The sequence below is a fragment of the Carassius carassius genome, chromosome 23, assembly GCF_963082965.1.
Source record: "Carassius carassius chromosome 23, fCarCar2.1, whole genome shotgun sequence".
Classification (NCBI taxonomy): domain Eukaryota; kingdom Metazoa; phylum Chordata; class Actinopteri; order Cypriniformes; family Cyprinidae; genus Carassius; species Carassius carassius.
In genome coordinates this window covers 30,581,145-30,600,153 of record NC_081777.1, presented here as the reverse complement: position 1 = coordinate 30,600,153, position 19,009 = coordinate 30,581,145, and the positions used below count along the sequence as shown (strand labels likewise).

Here is a 19,009-nt window from a genome sequence, read left to right as displayed (position 1 = left end):
GAATGCAACAGGCCTATTTTAGACATTTTTGTTTAGTTTTTGAGTGAGATGAATTAATGCATATTCATATTTTAGAACTACAGTAACATCTTATGATTTCTCTCAACATGGGGACAGGAGAGGTTTCCACAGATATTCTCTTATAAATTAAAAAGCAATGCATTACTTAACTAGTTACTGGTCTCAACTGTCATAACGCTTCTCCTGGTAACACGACTTACATGCTGATACTTCTCACTGCATTCTGCTGCTCAGTTATTTTTAACATCTTCAGGTAGATTAGACTCTCCATGTGCTGCAATCATAACGTCTCTAAAACACTGCTCATTTAAAGTGAATGAAAACGGACAACATTTTCCCATTTATCATTTTATTTTTTTTATACAGAAAAGTATAGGCCTTCCATCAATGATCAGTCAACCTGGAAGAGACAAAAAACATTTTTAGAATAAAAAAAAAAAAAAGCTCTGACAAAAACTAGTCGGCAAGGAAAACCCCTTCTCAGACAAATGCCTCTAGATCTTCAATCTAAGAGGACACGATCTCTGAGGAACTGAAGTCAGATGCACAGAACGTGAGCCTGACCCAGAATCCTCAGAGACGGACCTCGATCCGACTCGTCATCGTATCATCACTGAAGGAAACGTGAAGGTCAGATTGGAGTTTTTAGGTCTTACCCCTTTAAGGGGTTGGCACTGGGGCTCCCTGTGGCATGACTGGGACCTCGGGCTTGGCCCCCTTCTGTTCGGACACCGGGGTGGTGGGCAGGACCTCATCTTTGGGCTCCACGATGCTGACGTGGTCAGGCAGGGGCTTCTTGGGACCGATCTTGCCGCTGGGATCCCAGGGAAGCATGATTTTCACCTTGATTCCAAGCACACCTGTATGAAGACAAAATCACAAGGACACGTTACAAAACTAGATGAGTCTAAATTAAGTCAGCAAGAAGAAGAAGAAAAAAAAAAAAAAAACACCCTTCTCAGACAAATGCCTCTACATCTTCAATCTAAGAGGACACATGATCTCTGAGGAACTGAAGTCAGATGCACAGAACGTGAGCCTGACCCAGAATCCTCAGAGACTGACCTCAATCCGACTCGTCATCGTATCATCACTGAAGGGAACATGGAGGACGGTACAAAACACTGATCAGAAACCAGTATACTAGCATAACATTTGATCTTCACCATACGTTTGGAAGCATCCTTCTCAGACGAATGCCTCAGAAACTTCACACTGCTCTGAAGAACCAGAAATCTACTAAGACTCTTCTGAAACAACCTAACTCTGGTTCAGTATATCGTCATTGAAGGAAAAATATATACACTTGAGGTTAAACTTTTATTTGAGATCCACATTTCGGCTCCCTGACTTTGTTTGATTTTCTGAAGTTTGAGTCACAAACTCTTAAAGCTATCTGAAAGCCTGTTTCAACTATAGTCCTATCCTACTGCAATGGTGATTAAAGTCACTGGGAAAAATAAAGAGCTTTCCAGCTTTAAGATGCCAAAGACAACAAATATTAAAAAGATAGAAGGCATATATATATATATATATATATATATATATATATATATATATATATATATATATATATATATATATATATATATATATATATATATATATATATATATATATTAGTTTCTTGTATGAAGACCCAACTTGCACTTAAATTTAATATTGCAAATCAGTCTAAAATATTAGGAAATCATTTCGTTTAGTAAATTAAATTAGATTTTTTATTATATTCTAATCATTCTTTTCTTTATATAAAAACAACAGTTTCTCTAAACATTTTTCCATGTTAAAAAGCAATAAAGTGCTAAAGATTTCAAATTCATATTGCTTATAAAAATGTCTAAAACCATAAAGATGTAGAAAATATTTAGATATTAAAATGTTTCCTACTTACAGTACTTTAACTCATTTTAATTTTTTTCCCCTCTAAACATTTCCACAGCTAAAGATCCGACACAAATGAAGTTTCCATAGAACCATCAGTCTCTAAATCTCTCTCACCCTGTCGGAGCAGCACGTGGCGGACAGCCGTGTCGACGTAGTAGTTAACGGGGTCTCCGCTGTGGATCATCAGGCCATCCACAAACTTCATGGATTTGGCTCTCTGACCTCTCAGTTTACCAGAGACCACCACCTCACAACCCTTGGCCCCGCTCTCCATGATGAAACGCAGAACACCGTAGCAGGCCCTGAGAACAACACACACAGTATACAACTATAAACACGCAAGAAAAGAAATTAAAATGATCTAGACTCCAAATAAAACATCCATCCATCCATCCTTCTCAGACAAATGCCTCTATGTCTTCACGCAAACAGGACTCACTGCTTCGAGGACCTGAAGTCAGACGCACAGAACGTGAGTCTAACCCAGAATCCTCAAAGACAGAACCGGCCCAGTTCCGACTCGTCATCGTATCATCACGGAAGGTAACTGTGCGGCCCAATGCATGCTGGGAAGCGAGCACTCACCTACGGACAGCCAGTCCTCCGAGCAGCTTGTAGCGCAGAGACTCTGCCTGAGCGATGGCACAGAGACCGCGGGTGGCGACCTTCTCAGCGTACAGCTACAAAGAAACAAACAACCCAATACTTCAGAAAAATGTGCTTACAAACTAGTTTTGGACGTCATTTACACCAGTGTCTAGCACTGAACTCACCTCCACACTGCCTTCAGGGAACCCGAAGCGTTTCTGAACGACGGCAGTCAGTTCACGAATGCGACGGCCTTTCTCTCCCAAAACATTCTGGGTCCTGAAGGAAACAAGCAAGTCTTTAGATTAGAGTCATTACATTTACACTTGAGTGAACCCACGTCAATGCTTTTAAATGCACAACTTTTTAAGCATGCATATAAACTATAAACACCTGGTGGCTAGGATGATGATTTCTGTTCTTGTTGGGGTGACACGGACCTCCACTCCCGAGTACCCATCCTCGGCCAGCTCTCGGGTCAGAAACTCATTCAGCTCGGCCTTGAAGATGCCATCTGACACAAACTGACCGAGAAACATTCATTAAAATGATTAGATATTCTGTTGTAGAAATCAAATGACAGTCTCATATTAACACGTGTTGAATACTATATCAAATGCAAATCACTAATATGACAAACCTGCTATTATAAGCTGCATGACACATTTGTGATGCTTATACTGCTTGAATATTCAACTTTACAAGTGTCAACTTTTACTAACTTCAGCTTCTGGAAACCTATAATTTGCTTAAACGTAACGTGTGTTGCATTGTACACATTTCCACCGCTCAAACAGAAGATCCGCGCTGCGTTCATCTGCCATGTTTCTCATCAGATTCAGAGCCGACAGCATCCAGCTCAATCCACCTCAACATCCTGATTAAACCCTCACCTGAGCAGCTCAGGTTATAGTTAAGTATCGTAGTATTCAGGCGCCGCTTTTATTTCGCACTTCTGCGCTTTAATTACACAAATTTGAAAAGATATTCGTACCAACCTTTCGCTTCTTCGAGATTTGTACCGCCATCTTGCTGGAGGCCGCAGACAGGAAAGGAATTGGCGATGTAGCGGAAGTGCGTTTATGCTAACGAATCACTTCCGTATGACTGTGAGTAATGATGGGAATTGTAGTTCTCACATCTTCTTCTTCTTCTTCTTCTCCCGCCACCTACTGGGATGGCGTGTGAGGCATTGATATCAGAAGAGCATCAGGAGAGAGAAAAAAAATTATATATATATTTATATCTATTTATTACTACTACCTTTATTTCTAACACATACACATAACTACTACCTGTATTTGTAACATTAATACAGCCTACGATAAATGTTTTAATAGGATAAACAGATAAATGTTTGTTTATGAATGAAGTTAATAATTCAAGATCAATATAATGAAACCATTCTCTTCACTATTTTTTGGGCTAAGTAACTCTACAAGTAAGTAGCTAACATTAAAAACACATCAAATTAACAAAGAAGTAAACACAATTGTAACTACTTTTTTTCTTTAGGAATTTTATTTTATTTTTTCTTTTGGAAGTTGGTTCATTACAATCTTCTTAAACATGATCGAAACATAAAAAAAAATAATGAAATTGATATTTAACTACTTTTTTTTTTGTTGCTTTAATACAAAAAAACTCTAGTCACACTTAATTTTACAGCATGTGTGCTTACAGCGTACTTAGAAAGGACTGGTAGTATAAAGTCCATCTACTGGGTTAAAGTTTAGGTTAAGGATTAGTACATAGTTATTGTGGGCTAATTGTTAGAATAAAGTTAACCAAATTTACGCTGTGTGGCTATGCAAGTAAACAATAAATAAATATGTTTATAAATAAAAAAAAAGTTAATGGAGGATAAATAGAATTAAAAATATATATAATACAGTAAATAGGCAACAATATAGTGTGATACTCCATGAGACATTAATAATTTTATTTTTATATCTTAATTCTCACACCTGCTTTCTCATCTTATTGAATTCTGAGGTATGACACAAGTGAACATATTTACATTTTTTAATATGATAAACATATGTATATCACATTACAGATGCCATCTTCGCACTCTAGAACATTGTAAAGAAGAAAAAAATACACTGGAATTACTTAATACAACTGCAGGGGCAATTCAACCCAAGTAAGGTTAGGTTTTTCTAGAGGTGACCAAATCAATTGCTCATCCAGTGGACACAAATGTGTTGGGCTTAGAACATCCTCCTTACAGCTTCTTTTACCTTTCTTGGTGTCATTAACAGCATAAACCCCAACAGAACCATCCTGAAACCCCACATACACAAAAAAATCCTCAGAAACAGTCAGAGTAGAGGGGTTCTTGCACAAATAGAACCTGCCTATGGTTTCCCCGTCAGTCAGACGTATGGCTACAAGCATCGGCTTCTCATGGAGATCGCAGGATATATTTTGGCACACCAGAGAGGAGAAACATATATAGACCACATATTGTCCAAAAACACCTACAGATGCATATTGTTGCAGAACAGGTCCTTCGGTTCTCAAAGAGCACAGTTTACTGTTGGAGAAATCTAAGATGTTTATAGTTGATTCAGATATTGAAAGGATGGCATACCCCCCATTTGATGATAGTCTAAAGATCTCCGGTTGGCACAAAGAAGAGTCTGGCAGCTGGAATTGATGACAAATAGTATCCTCTGTTAAACTCCAGGAGTATACATCGCCTGAGGCTGAAGATACAATCACATAATCTGGATGGGCAAGCAGAGAATGGAAAGCAACAACATTTGACCGGTCAGAGCATGAGAAACATTTGCTTACGTTACCAGACCAGAGGCTGACAGCCAAGAGATCCCCACTGTGAAGTCCTAAAAGGAAGGTGCTCTCTGAAGAAATGGTGGCATTTCTGAGATGAAGATGAATGTTGCAAATCCCATGTCCATTCTGCAATTTCCACACCCTTGATGGACCTGTCTCTGATAGTGCAACTCCGGAGTTGCCCTTGGGTGTTATTAGAACCTTGTAAGCTTGACTTTTAGAGATTCTGTAAATATTTTCCCCATTACTGGTTTCCCAGACATATATCTCTCCAGTTGCAATACTCACAAGGTAGTTGCCATCTCCAGAGACAGACATAGACTCCACAGTACCTTGGTGAAGGAAGCGGCCTTCTACTTTGCCACTTGATACCCCCCACTTCCAAATAAGTTTGGAGCCATCCGAAGAGTAACAACTTTCTCCATGAGATCCCACAGCCACCATCTCCACCCTCTTTCCAGATTTTGGTGCCAATGCTGAAGCTTTAATGAGATCCATGTCCCAAATAAGAACACTTATGCTTGTTATTGCTGCCAGGTAAGTGGCCCCACATTTCTGAAGTTTAACAGCTTGACAGTTTGCAGTGTCCAGACTCAACACACACTGTCCAGAGTCACAATTCCAGACCAGCAGAAACGGGCAATCGGACAGTACAGCAAGAATGAAGCATGAGTTTTGATCCATTATGGCTTCCTTAAATGTTTTGCCTTTTGGGGGATTGAATTGGTCAAGTACATCAGTTTGATGAATGTCAATGAGTTGCATTTGTTGCTCTTTACATATTAGGAGAACATTGTCTCCTTTGTAGTCTGTATTTAACACCTTCCCCTGGGTTGTGCAGTGGTTCTCACAAATCAGAACTGATTCTGTTGAGTTCTCAAGATTCCAAGCAAACGTGTTTCCAGCTTGATCGACACATGTAATCATCCCGTCACCCTCGGAGAGAATAATTTCAATTAATGGCATTTCTTTTGGACAAGTAAAGGTGGCTAGAAGCTGACCATTGGACCAATCAAATATCGTCACAGAACTTTCTTTCTGTCCACAGTAAATTATATCACCTTCCTCAGAGCATGTCACACAGGTTATCTCATAAGTGCAGTGCAGTTCAGTCTGTTCCTCTCTATTGACAAATACATTAACAATGTTTTGTCCTCTCCACCAAACAAAGAGTTTGTCATTAGACACCAAGGCACCCTCAAGAATGGCGTTCTCCCTGTTTTGACATTGAATTTCTTGAGGCTGTGTGTTAACACCTGCATCCAGAAAGACAAATTTACCACAATGGGTGCTCAGAAGGAATATGTTTCCAGAGCTAACAACACCTGTGAAATGCAGTTTAGAGGATTGTGTTAGTCTGAATCCTTCAAATATGCCTCCATTACAAACCCAAGCAGCACCATTCTCCAGTACAACCACCACAGTGCCACAGGAAGATCCAGCTGACTGTATTATTCGGGAAGCTGTGGACTCTTGCGGTGTACAGTGGGTGTAAGGTACTGCGGGAAATGGAGGCAATACGGTATACACTCCTTTTTTTGGGATAATACCTTCAGAACATGGTGGATTAGCACTTTCTTCCAATGCAGGAAAAACATTCAGAAAAGGAATAAGTTTGGCTTGCAGTACCATTGGCAGATCGGCAGGGTTGTTCCTCAGCAGACAAGCTGAAGATCTCAAGATGATGTGAAGGAGCTGAAGTTTCTTGGCAAACACCAACTGAGATGTCCTCTCAAGCCACAGGAACAGTTCGTCAGCCAGTTCTGCTTGCATCATTGCCTGAAGGTATTCCTGAGAAATCATTTGGTTACCAAGCTCCTCAATTCTCCCACTTTTCAACAAATGGAAAGGGATTATGTGGAGTTTCCTCAAATTGGGATGTGTTCTTGCTGGTGGAGTCTTGGCAGTAGAGATACAGAAAGGAGGAGAAAAAATCCAAGGTTGACTTGGTACTTGTCTGTCAATGTTTATATTCTGGGGGGCATCTGAAGAGCCTGGCAATTTCGTGTCTTCACTGATGATCAAAGGCTTTGCTGTGCCATTTGCCCAAGAGCCACTAAAATAGTCTAACAGCACATGGTGTATTTCCTGACTCATTTCCTCTGAGCACAGGAACCTTTTACATACGACCAAGGGGAAGTGTCTGCTGACCCAGAAAAGAGTTTGGGTACCTAAAATGTTCCTCAGCACTAGAAACCCCTTCAGGTCTGAAAGAAGACTTTCCACAAAAACTTCAGGAACCCTCACTGTGAGTGGTACACTATCACCTGGTGGAAGGAAAGATGTGAGAACTTCATCATCACAAGAAAGAACATCAGTCAGCTCAGCTGCAGTCATGCCATTCCTGGCCAAGGTAAGATAGCTTAAAGCTTTGGAGACAACAGTTTTCCCATGCTTCTTCTCCAGATGATCAAATATCAGAACAATGTTATTATGGACCTCTTGGACCAGAGAGTTCTCCATAATCTCAGACTCTGACTTCCAGTGGATTGCTTGTCTGTGAAGGAGTTCCACATATAGTAAGACAGAGCATTTCTTAAAAGCCTGATTCACATACATCTGTTGGCCTGAGGTGATCTTTCTATTGGACTCCTGAAGAAGTGTTGTCAGAAGCTGGCTGCAGCTTCTACTTTCTACTTCTTGCAGCTCACAGAACACAGTTGAATCTGGGTAATACTTCTTCAGAGTAGCAAGAAGATCAGGCCTGTTTACATTTATAGAAATGAGAAGCTTTACATTTGGAGCTAATGATTCGGGAAGTAATGTCAAGTCGAGTTGTCCATCAGTCTTTGACAATTGGTCAAGACCATCTATGATGAGCACCAAAGGCTTCTTTGAGGGTGATCTTGCGGTCAGATTTATTTTGAAATTTTCTTTTAGCTGAAAGATGTTGTTGACACAGGTACTACTTGAATCAACCCTTTTACAAATGTCTTTGAGAAGCTGTCTCAGAGAGTTGTTGACATCTATGAAGTACACAATGATCTCGGGATCCAGGTCCTTCAGCCATACGGATGCCTGCAAATGGAAAAGAACATATTGTCAAAGAATATTCTACTAAAAGTATCCAACCCAAAATATTGCTTATTTTAAAATGGAAGGTTGCAATAGAGGCACACCTGATTTGCACAGTGAGCCAGAAGCACAGTTTTGCCTGAGCATGGTCTACCATTGAGTATGAAGGGAAATTTTGTATTTTTTCTCTCTAGGTAGGATTTTACATGCTCGACTTCTGTCCGTTCAATTCTGTAAAGAGAAGAAAAGATGCGGCACAGATCTTTCTGGCCAAATTCATCGATTGTAACAGCCCTCTCATTTGAGACCGCACTGTCAATGAGTTTCTTGAGATCTGTATGTAGCTGCTCACTCAGACCAACAGCAAAGTTTAACCTCATCTCAGGTGTGTAACCTTGCAGACGTTTGCACTTCGTGGTGGTGCTGTACACCAGGGCTTTGTGGAAAACAACCATGCTTGGCAGGAAGTGGTCTCGGAGCTGGGTCAGCTGGTGCAACTGGGCTTGTTTTTCTGGAGGCAATCCAATCGCTTTCCTTGTGTTCGTTATTTTATGAACGTAGCAAAGACATCTTGCAATATCTTCACTGGAATGATCTTCATATGCATAGCGGATGTCGTTTTCAAGACCTGGTGTGATAATCAAATTAGACCATTTTGATTTGGAATATGCTGCAAAATTATGCAGTTCGACAAAGACACTGACTTACCTGATCGGAAATATTTCTGAGCTTTTTCTGGTGTCATAATCCCCTCCTGAATACACTGGGTCACAACATCATGAAGGATTCTTCTCACCTCTGGAAGAACCTTACACCAGTTGTTCTCTTCATTTGGATTCTCTTGCTAATGACAAAATATTAAGGACTTTAGCCAAATTATCCGTTTATGTGCACCCAATAATGCAAAACATGTTACCTGCCTGGACACCAGAGTGTTTAAATTGTCCTGCTGGTTTGAGGATACAGAAAGAGGGTGGAATGGCATTTTCATCTCTCTGGTAGCATCTCTCCAAAATGTCAGTCCTAAGGCCCATCTGCTGGCATACCTTGAGAACATGCTGGAACTCAGAGGCTTCGATCTGCTCAGGTAAACATGCATCTCCATACTGTTCACCCACCAACCCCTGAAATGAGAGACAACAACTGAAGCGCATTCATTTGGTAAATGTTTTTGAGAGATGGGGAAAAATTTGTACTTTCCCACCCCAAATATCAAAAATGTTCCATATATATAAGGATCAATTCACTTCCAGGATAAAGTTTTTTTTGTTTAATGTGTCCGTGTTGCAGTATTATACATTTACATACTGAATTGATTAACTACATGCACATAATATGGTTAGGGTTTGATTTATGGTTACTTGCATTTAATTATGCATAATTAATTGTTGTTATAATATTTCGTACAAGATACGTGTAACAAGGACACCTTAAAATAAAGTGTTACCAAATTTCCTGAAATTACACATCCCCATGTCATCCAAGATTCATGTCTTTCGTTTTTTTCTTCAGTTGCAAAAAAATGTTGGTTTTTGAGATTTTTCACCATATAGTGGACTCCAATGGTGGCCAACAGGTTGCAGTTTCAATGTAGCTTCAAAGGGTTCTACACGATCCCAGTTGAGGAATAAGTGACTTCTCTAGCAAGATGATTGTTCATTTAAAAACAAAAACAAAACACTTTTTTAACCACAAATGCTCTTCTTGCACTAACTCAACCTCATTGTATACGTCGAAAAGGTCATGCATGATGTACGGCAGAAGTACAAACCCATTGTTTAAAAAAGTGAATGTGCAAAGAAAGTCAAACGCACTTTTCACAACAAAGTAAAACAACAATGTTGGACGATTTTGAAGTTGGAGGAGAGAATGAGAGAGGTTTTATTTTGCCCTACCCTACCTTTTTGAAATGAGGTACACAGACAAAGAACTGCGCATGCGCATTGCAAAGCAAGATGAGAATTTTTGGTCAAAAAGTATATAATTATTATTATTATCTAAAAAAAAAACGCTATTTAAGACCCTTATTCCAACCCGTTGGCCGCCATTGAAGTCCACTATATGAAAAAGAATCCTGGAATGTTTTCCTCAAAAACCTTAATTTCTTTGTTACTGAAGACAGAAAGACATGAACATCTTGGATGACATAGGGGAGAGAAGTGAACTAATCCTTTTATTAACTCTGCATGCAAGAGTTGCTTCAATGTGAAGTACCTAGAATTACTTTAAGCATGTAACATCCCTGCACATTGGGAACACATGATCATAAGTGGCTTATTGTTTTTAATAAAATGTTTGTAGCTATTTTAGAGCTGTTTTATGAATTAAAATCTACCATATACAACAATTAAATAATCCTGCTGCACTGAAACAAATGTTACCACAAAGAAAGGTCCCAGAGAGTTCTTCCTGCAGTCCTCCAGAATTTGCAGTCGTTCCTTCTGCGTTGGCCAGTTTTTGGGTTCTGCTGCTTCATACGGGTCAATACCCTACAGAGAGGTTTGTTTCAACAGACATTTTTTTGCTTAATTTTTGATGTTCTTGTAGAGGGAGGATGCAAATGATTCAATAAAGACTTTGTGTTGGTGGGCTAGATCGTATCTGTTAGCCAAAACAACCACAGTGTTTTATGCACCATAAACTATCTACTAACATGCTTTTAGAAAGCAGTATAAAAATAGGGGTAACAAGAAGTTCTATACTAACCCAGCCTTTTGTTATTTACACAATTAAAAATGCATGATGTTTAGATAATGAGACAGTAGGAGGGCCTGTTAAATGCTCGATGTTCCAATAAAAGAAATAACCATTATTTATTCATGTTTTGTGGATTAAAACACAATTGCTTGTGAAATCGTTTGTTATTGATAACTGGAAGCAACACAACTGTAATGTTATTCAGAATTAGATTATTTACAAGCTGATCAAACACTTTCCATACTGACAGAAGATGTGAAAAATGAAAGATGAAGGTTTGCTCACTCTGAACTCAACTCCATATGTGCATCTGCAGTATTCCCTCAGTCTGGGGAAAACTCTCTGCCTTAGTAACCTCCTCTCAACCACAGAATCTGCAACACAGTTTACATGAGGCAACATTTCAGTTGTGATTCAGCTTTTACCCATCACTTTCTAGTCCAGATTTTTTAAGTTAAATGTTGAGCCTCTTTACTTTTAAATGCACTTTCCTCATCTTACTATGAACTTATTAGTGCATGGTATTTCAAAAGGGTAGCAAAAAGTTACAATCTTTTATTAAAATAATATCTTGCTCCACATTATTTTGCACCCCCCACCCCCGTCCAGATCACTTTTCAGAATCCAGTCATTTTCTGATGAATAAAATCAAAGGAATAGTTCACTTAAATACTGTCATTTATTCATCCTTAGGTCTTTTCAGTGCTGAATGACTATTAAATCCATTTTGCATGTGTGTATATTAAATGTGCATGTGATGCTCAGAAGAGTCATATGGGTTTGGAATGACATGAGGGTCATTAAATCTTTTGGATTTTTTTAGTTAATGATTTAATCGCTAAACTACAAATAAAACCAAACACAACATCTCCTTCATGAAATGTGCAGGTAGTTAATTATTCACAGATCGTTAATTATTATATTAAAGTTATTAAACTTTGGTACAGTTATGCTTTTATTTCTTTCAAAAACATTTAAAAAAGTAAATGAATGTCTGCAGACATTATAAAGCTCTTTCAAGTTTAGATGAATAAGCATTTAAACATTTAAGATTTGCCTAAAACAAACTGTGATACGTACCTTCTGGGTTGGAGCACAAATAAACTTTAACACAAGCCATCTAATGTCCTTCAGAGAGAAAGTTTCTCATTCATTCCATGTGACCGCATACAATTAACACGCTGAAACATTTTGTTCTTGCAGAAATATGTGAAAAATCCACACTCATTACCCTGTGGATGGAGAGGATGGAGACTGCATGTTTTGTCTCGTATCTCATTTCCCAGCAGGAAACATGTCTCTGTTATTTACATGGAACTCTGGGAGAACAGCCCACTCTTTTGAAAACTGACTGACAGCAGCACGATTTGACAAAACAGTCTGATATCATCTGACGAAAACACACTCAGATCAATTTCAAAACATTCACACATCAAGCATCCTGGTACAAAATCTGAAGCATTTAAAAACAGTGTTGGGAGTAACGCATTACAAGTAACGCGAGTTAAAAAACATTTAAATTAATATAAACATTTAATATTTTAATTACATTTAATAATTATGTTTCTTAAAAAATCTTACAGAATTTAAAGAAATCTCATAATATCTCGAAAAACATTGAAAGGAAGTATTTAACCTTTAGATGTTCACATATCTTTGTCTTCAGATATTTGTCCACAATGTGTTTTGTTTTTTACTATCACCTATTTTATATTACCTTAATAGGTTTGCATTTTTTGCAGCTATTTAACTGAAATGTAGGCCACGTCTGAATATAATAAAAAAAAAAATACATTTTTCTATGAAAATAAACACTAAAACATAAAACAAATACAATGTATAAAATAAAGATTTGTGACTGATTTGAAGTTGTAATTTATGCATTTACATAAAAAACTGAAACAGAGAACCACTTTCCCCAATTTTTTATTTAACATTTGTACACAATAAATACAAATAATTTTACAGCTAATAATATGCAGAAAGAATATTTTTCACCTCTTCTCTAATATTGTCACTGCAGCAACAGTCAATTGTTGTTATTCCACCTGTCTAGCAGCTCAGAATCACCTTCAAATTTTAATAAACGCAAATAAAATCTTTGTAGAAACAACTTGAATATGCAGCTAATGCTATTGAAGAAGCTCCAAAGAGTTGAAACTGTCCGAGAAAACCGGGAGCGCAATTTAAAAATACAAATTAAAATATCAAAATTTGCGTTAGTTTCATAGGCGAGAACAGTTTTTGACACAATGGGCTTTAACCACTAACCATAAACTTCAAAACAAGTTTGATAACATTCAAAAGATCTCAACGAGATCAACAAGAAAATAGGTTGTGACAGAGGTAAATAGAAACAAAGGGAAGATACTCAAACATCTTCCGCTCAGATTAAAAAAAGGCTACCAAACAAACGTTATTTTTTTCCTCACATGTCTCACACACGTTCTTTTCCAAATGACCCAGTTCTTGCTTAACAGAACTATGGTACCATTTCACAAAATTGATGTAAAAAAAAAAAAAAAGAATTCTTATGGAATCAACATAATAACTCTGTTCTCTTGCAAACGTTATGGGAAAACTACGATCGGTCACACTCACGAGATCAATAACGATGCGGCAGCTTCATTATCCAAAAGAGGCAGCTGGGACACAAAGACATACAAAAACAAAATCAAATAAAATGAAGGGGTCAAAGCACTGAAACTACAGAAAAAGATCAAGATATGCATGAAAATACTGTGGAAATTAATGAAATAAGCCATTGCTTATTTAAGATGAACTGTCTCTTCAACTGCAAAAAAATACAAAGAAACTTTATATATATATATATATAAAAAAAAACACATAGCTGCCCCTTGTAGGGAGGAAATGCACTTAGGACACGCTAATAGGTTTGCGTTCGTCTGCATTAATTAAAAAGAAAAATCTCCATGATGATCCACCTTTTCTGTGCTTGTTGGAGGGAGTCTTTCCCATCGCATTCACCCTAAATACTGCAATAAAAGAAACACAGCCCAACCGTTCAGTCCTTTACAGAGCCGACACATGACAATGAGAAATTCATTAGGCTGGAAAAGCATTTTAACTTATACTTGTATTTTGATCGGTACATTTCCACGATTACGTTCTGCCTGAACAGACGCAGAATATTTGCCGCCTCGCACTCACAGACGCGTCTTTAGCTCGTGTGTTTCTGAGGACTAAATATTAGTAATAGATACAAACACTGGTCTTCATAATGAAAATTTGTGGAAAAGGATATAGCTATGTTGTTAGTACTTTTCTCAGATCAACACAAGACAGAAAGAAGCTAAAACGGATGAGAAAAAAAAGAGTGAAGTAACCAGCCTTCCTCTCTTTTTAACTCTCGTTCTCCTCTTTTTCCTTGTAGCCTTTTATGTACAGTTCCCTTTCTCCATTGTGATCCGCAATGTTTAACGTGAATTTAACATTCCTATGACGACAGTAATGTACTGTGCTATTACATAAGAGATATTGAAATGGTAGGACTATTCGTCGCTGACCTCTTTTTCACTCCCGTATCATCCCACAATTCCTAGTATTACATGTTTGGCTCTTTAAAAGCCACTGAAGAGATGGATATGCAAGTGTAGGCTCTTTAAAACTCTCGGTTTACCTTGATTCCTTTCTACGTTTTTAGACACACACTTACATCAACCTCAATTTTGCAAAATTTAACTGGCATTGAGTAGATAAACAAAGTTTTAAACAAGCTCCCGTTGCAAGATAACATAATTACGAATACAAGGATTAGAGTTTGGCACGAAAGCGGTTTAAGGCACCAAACAGTCTGTGACGCCAAAAGAGGTGTTCGTTTTTATGAAAACAGATGCCTTTGAGATGCTGTTCTCCGCCCCTTTGGGATCTAAGGATGCTCATAGGGCGGGTATACACATGCCCCGCCCCTTCTGTGTGGAGTGGGAGGTGTTAGAGGTCAGATGGGGTTTGTTCTCAGTCCACTAGGGCGGCGCTCTACACCAGCGTGATCTCCACCTCTTCTGTTTTCTCCACCTGTCTGCGCGAATGCTGCTTTGGAGGAGGAGGGGCCGCCCGAACCTACAGAAAAAAAATAACAGTTTAATAAAGAAGAGGAAGCCTATAATATAGTCACAAGTGTAAATGTGTAGGTCCCCCCCAAAAAATATATGTATAAATAATAGAAATAATATACTTACTATTTATAAATAATATACATTTATATGTATTTTCTTATATTTACAAAATAATATTTATATAATAAAATATAATAACAAACCCTAATCGTATTCGTATATGTATTCGTATTGAACGATACAAGGCTTTCAGTTCGCTTTTTCCAAAAAAACTGGCGAGGAAAGAGTTAATGACTCTAAAATACAAATAGATAATTCATTTAGTTCTAAAAATATTTTTGTTATTTTTTGGGGAATTAAATATGGTCTGTATATATTATTGATGGGTTACAAGAGATTCACACAGATAAAGTTATAAAAACAGATTTTTCCAAATGTAAGAAACTGCCAGGGTTATTAACGATATCTAAAACTAAACCATAAAAATGCACGTTCTTTACTTAAAATAAAGTAAATGTTAACTGAAATAAAATTAAAACAATAACCTACTGCCAAAGCAACATTTCTAATTTTCATTTAGTTTAACTCGATGTACTAAAACAACTAAAAATGAAATAAAAATTACTAAAACTATAAGAATATTTAAACAACAAAAAACCCCACAAATATCCAACACTTTAACTAAAAATGATAATATAAAAATAAATAAATCTACAACAGCATCTTGTTTTAAGTTAAATAATACTGAAAACTGCTCAATCTTACGCACACAATGACTTTAAAGTGCAACATGTTCATAAAAATGCACAATGTTCATAAAAGCATAAAAACCAGATCTGAGACTAAGCAAATCCTCAGTGCTGTTGTTGTTGACATACAGGTCTGAGTTTTCCAGGGCCGGATCCGTCCGGAGTGAGTCTCAGCGGCTGAGAAAAGCCTGGGCTCTCTGGACTCAAGCTGGAATTGTGATCTAAACCAAATAAAGAAGATTCTCAGACTCAAATACACAGAGGAACACATGACGCAGTAACTGTGGGGCCTAGTGTCTTACTATGAACGGTGGCTTTCTGCAGTTTGTGTTCTCCGTTGACAGATGGTGAGCGGGGCAGCGAGGCAGCGCTGCTGGTTTCAGGACTCGTGTAGGGACTACAGGGCGGCTGATCATACAGAGGCAGAGGAGGAAGAGATGAATGAAGCCTTTGGCATGGAGACACCTGGAGACGACAACACATGTTAGCTTGCTAAGCTAGCGTATCCATGCCAAGTCTTAAGTAAATCGTCTCAGTGTCATATAATATACACTAGCGTTCAAAAGTTTGAGGCCAGTAAATAAAATTAATATGACTGCACTTTATTTTACAGTACGTGTACTTATATGTACTACTTACAGTGTATTTATCTAAGAAAGTTCTGGTAATACAAGGTAACTACAATGGGTAGGTTCAGGGTTAGTACCTAGTTATTACATAGCTATTGTAATTACTATAATAAGTACATAGTATGTACATAAGGAACAGGCCTGTAAAATAAAGTGCCACCATTAATATTCCTATTTAGCAAGGACGCATTAAATAGATCAAAAGTGCCAGGAAAGACACTGATGATGTTACAAAAGATTTCAATTTCAAATAAATGCTGTTCTTTTGAGCTTTCATTTCATCAAAAAATCCTGAGAAATCAAATCCTGGAGTAATGATGCTGAATACATTCAGATTTGATCCTTGATTACATTTATTTGAATATATTCAGATAGGAAACGGTTAATTTAATTTAATATTCCTGCTTTTTACTGCATTTTTAATCAAATAAATGCAGCCTTGGTAAAATAAATAAATAAAAGACTTCTTTCCAAAAACATTGAAAAAATCCTATCAACCTCAAACATTTAAACAGTAGTTTACAGTGTTTTATTAAATGATAGAAAACTTTGAATCATTAAGATATTCAACTATCAAAGAACACATTTATTATTATTTTAGGCATAACAAACAACATAATGTAGCATTGTTATATGAAAAACTAGAATTAGTCTTTTAGAGAGTCAAGTAATGAATTAAATGATTAAAGTACACATTAAAGTACAGTTTTATTATGACTGTCTTTACATGATTAGAACAAGATGAGAATTGCTTTGATGTGGCCGGATGATGTTAATTACAGGAAGGAAGCAGCCATGCCTGTAATCAACAACACCAACAACACTCAGACATCAAACCCACTCAGATACACACTATAAGTGTGGACACAGAGACTGTGCGGTCTCACCTGTGTGTCTGTTCCCCAGTGAGCGTCTCCGTTCTCTGAGGCGGTCAGGTCCTCCACCAGCACGGACGGAAAGACGCCCACCCGACCGTTAAACTCTCCCTCCCAGAAGCCGTCGTCCTCCTGGTTGTCCTTGTTGAGGATGCGGATGATGGCTCCCTCTGGGAATGACAGCTCGTCATCTGTCTGACCCTCGTAGTCGTACATGGCCTTAACAAAACTCACTGGAAGAGAGGAAGAGGAAAGATATAGCTTATTAATACGCCTCGGTCAGGTTAGATGGCATCTTGAATGTAATGTGGCTAAAAATGAGGCTGTGGGGGATCGACTCGAAGTCTTTACAATGGCACGCACTGCTTAAAGGTCTGAGATCAAGTCATTTTCACAGCTTTCAGAGTTTTTTTGTCTGCTAAAAGTTTGGGGTCTGTAAGATTTAATTAAAAAAGCTCACAGAGGATACATGTATTTGACCAAAAATAGAGTAAAAACCGCAACATGGAAACTCTTTTCTATTTGAATATATGTTCAAATGTAATTTATTGCTGTGTTGAAATTTGAATTTATTTACCATCGATCCTTCAGAAATAATTCTAATATGCTGATTTGATGCTCAAGAAACATTTCTGATTATTATCAATGTTGAAAACCGTTGTGCTGCTTCATATTTTTGAGGAAACAGTGCTAAAAATATTTTCAGGGTTCTCTGATGAATAGAAACTTAAAGAGGATGCATTTGTTTGAAAATTAAATATTTTATGAATTTTACTTTTGATCAATTTATTGCATCCTTGATGAATATAATTGTGTCTTCCATGTCTAATTATTTTTTATTCATTTCCAGGTTGTCTCCATGTTTGTGAAAAAAACAAAAACAAAACCTAGTACTATGTCAAAAATAAATAAATAAATAAATAAACCAACACAGTAGTAGCATGACACATTTTCATGAATAAAGGTCAGAATTAATATTTAGATGCAATGTGGCTCACATCATCTCCCACACAAACCATCAGCATGCACCCGTCTGTGTGTGTGACTCACTGCTGCTGTCTCCGTTGAAGCTGCCTGATGCCAGCTCAGGCTCCGTGGAGTTGCTGGAGGAGTGTGAGCGTGCGTCCAGAGCAGCGAGGGACTGGAGCATGCTCAGGACGCTGTTGGACGTGGGGAACTGCAGGTACTTCTCTGGGACGTAGCCCACCTGACCGGACTTATTCCGCGCCTGGAACCAACCATGACAACATTCAGCAGCAGTCACCCAGACACAATCTGCAGACTTCAATCCAATTTTCTTCATTGACTTTGTTAGATAAAAAAAATCTGTAGTTTATCTTAACATGATAAATCTGTTAAACCGAGCTAAATGAATAAGCAAATGACTCAAAATAAAATAATCAATTGATAATAATCACCAAAATATTTAATGTCAAACATGCAAGGACAAAGGCCCACGTAGAATCATCACTGACTCCCACAGAATTCAGACAACCCTCATTCAAAAAGTTTGTGAATGGAACTTTTGGAATAACGCTGGAATCCAAATGGAATTTCTGCACTAATTTTGAAGTGAAAAATCTCTTGGGTGAATCTAAACATATTAAATTATGCTTTATAAAACTGATTGATTCGGTCCTTGATTCTAATTGGCTGAGACATACACCTTTGTT

The 19,009-nt window shown here is 37.7% G+C and overlaps 3 protein-coding genes and 3 non-coding genes across 7 annotated transcripts in view; all 6 read right to left on the bottom strand.

Annotated features, from left to right (window-relative positions):
- Positions 1 to 353: 353 nt before the first annotated feature.
- Positions 354 to 3,642, bottom strand: rps3 (ribosomal protein S3). Its single transcript, XM_059506936.1, has 7 exons — positions 3,495 to 3,642; positions 2,890 to 3,020; positions 2,682 to 2,775; positions 2,494 to 2,588; positions 2,023 to 2,210; positions 678 to 881; positions 354 to 421 (listed from the first exon to the last, which is right to left on the bottom strand). The coding sequence occupies exons 1-6, from the start codon at positions 3,522 to 3,524 to the stop codon at positions 682 to 684; spliced, it is 738 nt and encodes a 245-aa protein (XP_059362919.1). The 5' UTR covers positions 3,525 to 3,642; the 3' UTR covers positions 354 to 421; positions 678 to 681.
- LOC132102013 (small nucleolar RNA SNORD15) lies at positions 497 to 640 on the bottom strand. The gene has a single exon (XR_009423259.1). It is a non-coding gene; the product is annotated as a small nucleolar RNA SNORD15 (small nucleolar RNA).
- On the bottom strand, positions 975 to 1,120 carry LOC132102012 (small nucleolar RNA SNORD15). Its single transcript, XR_009423258.1, has one exon. It is a non-coding gene; the product is annotated as a small nucleolar RNA SNORD15 (small nucleolar RNA).
- LOC132102014 (small nucleolar RNA SNORD15) lies at positions 2,302 to 2,451 on the bottom strand. Its single transcript, XR_009423260.1, has one exon. It is a non-coding gene; the product is annotated as a small nucleolar RNA SNORD15 (small nucleolar RNA).
- Positions 3,643 to 4,110: 468 nt separating the features above from the next.
- Positions 4,111 to 12,393, bottom strand: LOC132101751 (NACHT and WD repeat domain-containing protein 2). The gene is made up of 7 exons (XM_059506935.1): positions 12,088 to 12,393; positions 11,293 to 11,381; positions 10,692 to 10,799; positions 9,227 to 9,434; positions 9,019 to 9,150; positions 8,415 to 8,938; positions 4,111 to 8,313 (listed from the first exon to the last, which is right to left on the bottom strand). Exons 1-7 carry the CDS (start codon positions 12,125 to 12,127, stop codon positions 4,612 to 4,614), a joined length of 4,803 nt encoding a protein of 1,600 aa, XP_059362918.1. The 5' UTR covers positions 12,128 to 12,393; the 3' UTR covers positions 4,111 to 4,611.
- A 524-nt stretch (positions 12,394 to 12,917) lies between these two features.
- The window catches only part of LOC132101750 (F-BAR and double SH3 domains protein 2), a 73,765-nt gene continuing 67,673 nt past the window's right edge, over positions 12,918 to 19,009 (bottom strand). For both annotated transcript variants that reach the window (XM_059506933.1, XM_059506934.1), the window contains 5 exons: positions 18,387 to 18,564; positions 17,349 to 17,569; positions 16,135 to 16,297; positions 15,962 to 16,053; positions 12,918 to 15,087 (listed from right to left, as the gene is read on the bottom strand). In XM_059506933.1, the coding sequence (XP_059362916.1) occupies positions 15,004 to 15,087; positions 15,962 to 16,053; positions 16,135 to 16,297; positions 17,349 to 17,569; positions 18,387 to 18,564 (738 nt within the window). In that variant the 3' untranslated portion in view covers positions 12,918 to 15,003. The remainder of the gene's footprint in view (positions 15,088 to 15,961; positions 16,054 to 16,134; positions 16,298 to 17,348; positions 17,570 to 18,386; positions 18,565 to 19,009) is intronic.